The sequence below is a fragment of the Phaseolus vulgaris genome, chromosome 7, assembly GCF_000499845.2.
Source record: "Phaseolus vulgaris cultivar G19833 chromosome 7, P. vulgaris v2.0, whole genome shotgun sequence".
Taxonomy (NCBI): Eukaryota; Viridiplantae; Streptophyta; class Magnoliopsida; order Fabales; family Fabaceae; genus Phaseolus; species Phaseolus vulgaris.
In genome coordinates, this window is record NC_023753.2 from 9,100,679 (window position 1) to 9,107,178 (window position 6,500).

The 6,500-nt window shown below is 34.4% G+C and overlaps 1 protein-coding gene across 1 annotated transcript; it reads left to right on the top strand.

The window, feature by feature from the left end:
• The first annotated feature begins 603 nt into the window (after positions 1-603).
• On the top strand, positions 604-6,219 carry LOC137829614 (receptor homology region, transmembrane domain- and RING domain-containing protein 2). Its single transcript, XM_068636457.1, has 4 exons — positions 604-1,121; positions 1,774-2,004; positions 2,689-3,090; positions 5,193-6,219. Exons 1-4 carry the CDS (start codon positions 998-1,000, stop codon positions 5,753-5,755), a joined length of 1,320 nt encoding a protein of 439 aa, XP_068492558.1. The 5' UTR covers positions 604-997; the 3' UTR covers positions 5,756-6,219.
• Positions 6,220-6,500: the final 281 nt, after the last annotated feature.

Consider the following 6,500-nt stretch of genomic DNA (forward strand, 5'->3'; position numbering starts at 1 on the left):
TATGTTTACTTAATTCCATTTTAAATGAAAATATTAATTTTTTTATCAATATACAAAAAAATAGTAAATATAAAAATTATAAAAAGATTATTTAATACTCTTACAATTAATTATAAACTATGATAAATACATATCAATATGTAATAAAAGAACACTGATTAAGTACATTGTACTTTGTTTTCTTCGATCCTCCAATATTCCATTTTATGAATACTTTAAACTATTATTAGTTTATAAATAAATAAATTAAGATTTGAGATTGGAGTGCAGAGGTGGACAGAGTAATGAAGACTCTTGGGACTAAATTTTTGATAATAAGATAATATTAATAAGTTTTAGATATTAGATAATATTTTATTTGTTAAAGATAATGATAGGACAGCGATAACTAAAACTATCAAATTTTAATATATAATTGACATGATTTATTTTTATTTATTTCAATAATACATGTCCCACGTTTTCATTAGGTAACTTTTTAATTTTTTAAAATATAACTAAATTCTGTTAAGAAAATTAATGTTATTATATACATATATTTTAGAAGATTTTGGTTGTTTGTTCTGAATATTATCATTTATTGTTTATTTTGATAAAATATTTGTTCTGATATAAGAAACAAACAACAATTGGCTCAGTTTATAATATTTTTAATTGATTCAGTCACGTTATTTATTTACGTATTTCTCGTACAATATTGATCTAGATTAGTGTTTAGTTTATCTTCTGATATTAAATTTCCCATTTTGCTGACATAACATTATTATTAGCAATCAATTTGGAACAGAAAAAGATTATAACAGAAGGATCGTGGAATGGAGATTTAGAACATTCAGTTTTTTCTGAGATGGAAGCTGATGTTTCTATTATTTTTGCTGTGTTTTCAAAACCCTAAATTTCAAAAATCCCAATTTATTATTCTGCCCCTTTCCCTCTTTCCCTCGAATGATTTCCAACAAAAAATCTGTGCTTTTTTCTTAACGAATCTTTTGCTCTGATGGGTACGTTGAATCTACTCTTTTTCTTCTCTTTGGTGAGTCTGTGTGCTATGGCTGCTGCGAAGGTGGTGCTTATTGGGAACAATATAACTCTATCCTTCGATGATATTGAAGCAAATTTTGGTGAGTTTTCTAGGCTATTTCTTCTCCTACCAGGTTAGGATTTAGTGTGCTTTGTGTATTAACTCTTCTGGTCAAGGGAGGATGTGGTTTTGGTCTTTGGGCCATATGAGTATTGAAAATTTCATTTGGGTGATGGGTACTAATTTGGGGCAGCTTTTTCAGTGGGAAACGAGTTCAACTTTTCGATCTAGGATCATGAAGGCAAGTTTGTTCAGCTAAGAATTTGGTTCTGCTGAAGCATTTTGTCATGATAGAAATTTAAAATCCTGTCTGAAGGGAGAGAGAGAAAGAGAGAGAAAGTGTATGACCGATTTACTGTGGATAAGAGGAGAAAAAGTGAAAAAAAGAGTTTTTGAAATGACTTGGGGGTGGGGGTGGGTATGTATCAAACAGTAGATGCTTATATGTGGTATGAAGTATGGATTAACGAAGCGTGTGCTTTATGCATATGCCTATCATTGTAAAGTGAATTCAAATTTTTTGTATTTGTAATACTAAATTCATGTTGTCTATTTTTTGTGTGGAATAAAAATAGTGGTGAAGAACTGATGAAGAATGTAAATGTGTGTCATGTTGTTGTTTGCATGTGATGGTGTGTGGATGTTATTTTTATAAATTATTTTTTGTTGACATGAAAGTTTTTTGGTTTCAGCTCCAACAGTCAAAGGTTCTGGACAATATGGGGTCTTATATTTGGCGGAGCCACTTGATGCGTGTACAGAACTGACAAATAAAGTTGAACGACTTCTCAATGTGAGTTCACCTTTTGCTTTGGTGGTTAGAGGGGGATGTAGCTTTGAGGAGAAAGTCAGAAGGGCACAAAAGGCTGGCTTCGAAGCTGTAATTGTCTATGACAATGAAGAAGACGGTGTCTTGGTTGCGAGTAATGATCAATTCTTATATAGAAGCCACATTTGTTCATCATTCTCTCTAACATGCAATGGCTATTAAACTTGTTTTTTCTCCAATCCCCAAAGATAACATGAGTTGTATTGTACATTCACTGGTTGTTGCAAAATGGTTTTGTATAGATTAGAGATTCATCATTAGATTGTGGTAGCTGTTAATTTTTCATTGATTATAATTTTTGTAACCCTAGAAGAGCTTATAATGTTTCCTGTACAAGTTTCTGTGAAGTAATTTTTTAATATGATGTAATTTGGAAGACATGTATTAGGGATGGTTGGTTGCTGTTTTTCCTTTTTAAATGTTAAATGGAAGTTTAGAGAAACAGTTTCATTCAATGCTAGAGTAGATTTTTTTATGACCATTGAAATTGGGGTGTGTCTGCAATAATGGCATTACAGACTAAGATTTTAGATGTATTGTGGCTTTATATGTAGTTAATGGATATATTATCAAGGAAGAACATATGGAAAGGATGACAACATGTATACAAGACGAGACTGAAAAAATTGACACCAGTGAAGCATATGAATTCTATCAAATAATGGATATTAATGATAACTTACCATTGAGCAGATTTATTTTTTCCTTGCACATTGTATTGTTTCGTACACCTACATCATATTTTGGGAATTCTAATTCACACTTTTTCGAGTTTCAGTGGCAGGAAATTCTGCTGGGATAAGAATACATGCAGTATTTGTATCTAAAGCTTCGGGTGAAATACTAAAGAAATATGCTGGGTGGACTAATGTGGAAATATGGCTCATTCCAACTTTTGAAAACTCAGCATGGTCTATCATGGCAATTTCATTTATTTCCCTACTTGCAATGTCTGCTGTGCTGGCCACTTGTTTCTTTGTCCGCAGGCATCGCATAAGAAGAGAAAGGCCTCGAGGTTCTCTTCGTGAATTTCATGGTATGAGTAGTCGCCTAGTGAAAGCAATGCCAAGTTTGATATTTACTGCTGTTTTGGAAGACAACTGTACATCAAGAACATGTGCTATATGCCTTGAAGACTATTGTATTGGCGAGAAGATCAGGATTCTTCCCTGCTGTCACAGTAAGCGTTCCCATGACATTGTTTTAAATCCAGTATATTATTCTGTTGGTTGATCTATCTTCAGTGTATGCTTATGTACTAGGGCATTTGTCCAACTTAAATTTCCTGATACTTTGTGCAGTTCACCACTGGATCTAATTTTGATCCTGTGTTAAGATATTCAATATTCACCACATGTTTTTAAACTTCTGGTGTGATATCAGTTAACATTACCTGACAAATAAGTATGTTGTCGATCAGGAGGCAGGTTTTGCTTATTTTCACAGCCATCGTCTAAGGGTTTGTTGGAAATAAGTATACAATGAAACTTGTTAATTTTGAGGTGATAGTAAGTTATATATTTGCATTTCTTGGAATCCTCAAGCAGGGTGTTTCTTTACTTCGAGGCTTACACTCATGTTTCAGCTTCTCTCACCCTTACGTTCCTCTACAAACTATGGTTAAGTATTTAGTTGTTTGAACTGTGTGATGTTTGCCTTTAGCATGTGAGTTAAAATCTCTGAAATGGGAAGTGCAATCACATGCTTGTTGCAACATATAAAAACTACAATAAAAAAAGAAGTCTTCTAATGGGATTTTTTAAAATGGCAAACTGGGAGCAATTCTACTTTCTAGGTTCTACCTACTTTCAACTTGCACTTCTTCTTACTCATATTACTTGATAGTTGATTCTACCCATTTCTTTGTTAATCCTGGTAGGGGAATTCTGACTTGGATTATTCTGGTGTTTTTCTTGCAAATCCCTTTTCCTGTTTTTAACTGATAAGTTGTCACCTCGAAATACCTATTTGGAAATCTGGAAGATCCCTCAAACTTGTAATTAGGATTTTATTAAGACATCATAACATTTTTCCCTCAAAGTTTGTGTTAGTTTAGCTGTTTGGAAGAAAGTTAATTGTTTTTATTAGAATCCAACAGACCCAACTCACTTCCAATGGCTAGCTGTATACTATACTCCAGCAAGTATTTAATAATACTCGATGTGGGACTTAGGCATCTCATAATACCCAAGTCCCCTATCACTATCTCAAGGTAGGGGGTTGCCAAGTCTTATAAGCAGTGTCCTTACCATGTTTTTAGCTAATGTTTTGCATCTTAACACACCCCAAACCCAATATTGAGCATTTGAAGTGTGAAGTTTGTGTGACTGAACATTTACTGGTTGTTCCAACAGACAGGATATGATATTGTTAGGCTACAGCTACTGTATAATTCAAGAAAAGAGAGGCACAAAGGAAACAACACAGACGAAGAAGAAATAAACAACAACCAGTAACCATCTTGTACAATCCTGTTGTTTCTTAACCTCCAACCTAAAACAGACATTTACATAGATGGTTAGAAAATGTTCATTCCATCTTAATCTGGAAATTCTTAAGTATGCCAATTTTGAAGTAGCTATAATAAAGAACTGCCACCCAGTGTTTTTTTTTTTTTGCAGTAGAATAGTAGGACAATTTATTTTCAAGTTAGTTTGATCTTTGTACTCCTCACGAGTTGTTAAGTACTGCAAACTTAACAAATTACTTAATTTATGTGGAATTTTGGTCTGACTTACATGTGGTATATGAAAATTGATTGTAATGGATGATTCTGTAAAATTCTCATAACATGACCTGGCAGGGAAAAGAATTTAGGAAGTTTTCTAATTTGCAACCCTTATCTCAATCTCGAAGTAGTCAACCCAGTGGGTTGGAAGGTGCAGATTTTACCTGGGATACAAATGGAAGTCCTAGAATTATCTGGACCTTTTGTGTGGCTCTATGAATCTAAAACTGCTTATGTGTGGTGTAATGCACCAGATTAAAACTGCTCTTTATCCTAAATCATCTTGAAAAAAAAACAGCTAATTACATCACCTACTTCTGTTTGTATTTTTGTTTTAAGACCATGTTCTTGTCCTCTTCGGTTAGTCTGAGCCATCTGAAGGTTTTCCTTTGATTTTGATATTGCATTACATAACATGCTATCATGTTTTGTTACTTAACATTAGTCTCGTCTGCCTGTATTGGCATTACTTGTATATTTGCATTATATGCATGTGAAATTATGATTGTTACACAGATTATATTAATTCGTTTTTCATGATTATTTATTGGCAGAGTTTCATGCTATCTGTGTGGATTCTTGGCTTACTTCATGGAGAACCTTTTGTCCAGTTTGCAAGCGTGATGCAAGAACTGGCTTAACTGAACCACCACCTTCAGAATCCACACCCTTGCTCTCGTCAAGCTCAGCAGCCTCTGTCTTATCTTCTGTGAGATCATCACTAGCTTCATCTTCAGCAATACAAATTGCCCGGACTGCTTCGCAGACCTCATCTATTTCTCGTAACCACTCCATTGCCAGCACACCTCATTTTCATCCATCACTTAGGTCCTCCTACCATCAATCCCCCTCCCTAAGCATGAGCCGAAGCTCAGTAGATCTTAGGAATGCATCCCAAAGATCTCTAGCTTCTCACTTGAATTCACCGCATTCCATGGGGTATCCCTCTTTGCCATCCCTTAACTCAAGGTACATGTCTCCATATATTCCAAGTCCAAGCAATGCTTCAGTGAGTTATTTGGGTTCATCCAGTCATCAACAACATCCTCTCCGTTATAGTGAGTCAGCTGCAAGCTTCTCACCATTTGCATCGACACACTCCCTTCCGGAATGTTAAATTGTTTCGTTATATCATATATGACTAAAAGGTGGCCATGTGATGACCGATGCTCTAGTGGACTAGTCCCATGCGATGCTTTGGCATTCCTCACCTATGTCTCCTCTAGCATTTGACTTCCTTATTGGCACCTGGTGTACATTGTAGCTTCTCCTGTGATGTTTAGTTTCATTTATATGTGCTGGTTGAGGTTCTTACATTTTTAGGGTGGTGAGTTTGCGTACAGTCAATCGTGTGTATTGTTTTTACTTGAAATCTTGATGTTTTCATGGCTTTGATTTCAAAGTATAGTCAACTACTAACAAGAGAATGTTGGGCTGTATAGACAGATTGAAGTCATACGAGTTCCTTATGTTCTGTCTCATGGATTTGTCCAACTGAATGATGAGAGATCATCTGATACTCTGGTGTTACCTATACTCGATCATCTAATTGCAACATTATTATCAATTATGCATGTAAAATTTTCTGTGGGTGTATAATATAATAGATATGCTATTGCTGGCAAATGTCAACATATATCTCTACTTAAATCTAAACTTTTCTGATTTCTTGATACAGAGAAAATTCATAATCTAAAGATAAATACCTTTCTGTGCGTGAAATTGTAATACTATTCTCCATTTTTTGGATTACTAACATTGAAAAACTAATGAGACTCCCTCTTTGAATTGGGTAAAGTGAGTTAAAACGGTTCTTAACTTTTGCTTCCCTTCTTCCTAAATAGAACCAGAGTCTATTCTGT

Coding starts and splice junctions, on each gene's coding strand:
- LOC137829614 (XM_068636457.1), top strand. CDS start 998: ATGGGTACGTTGAATCTACTCTTTTTCTTCTCTTTGGTGAGTCTGTGT. Junction 2,005..2,688: donor AGACGGTGTCTTGGTTGCGA/GTAATGATCAAT, acceptor TTCGAGTTTCAG/TGGCAGGAAATTCTGCTGGG. Junction 3,091..5,192: donor GATTCTTCCCTGCTGTCACA/GTAAGCGTTCCC, acceptor ATTTATTGGCAG/AGTTTCATGCTATCTGTGTG.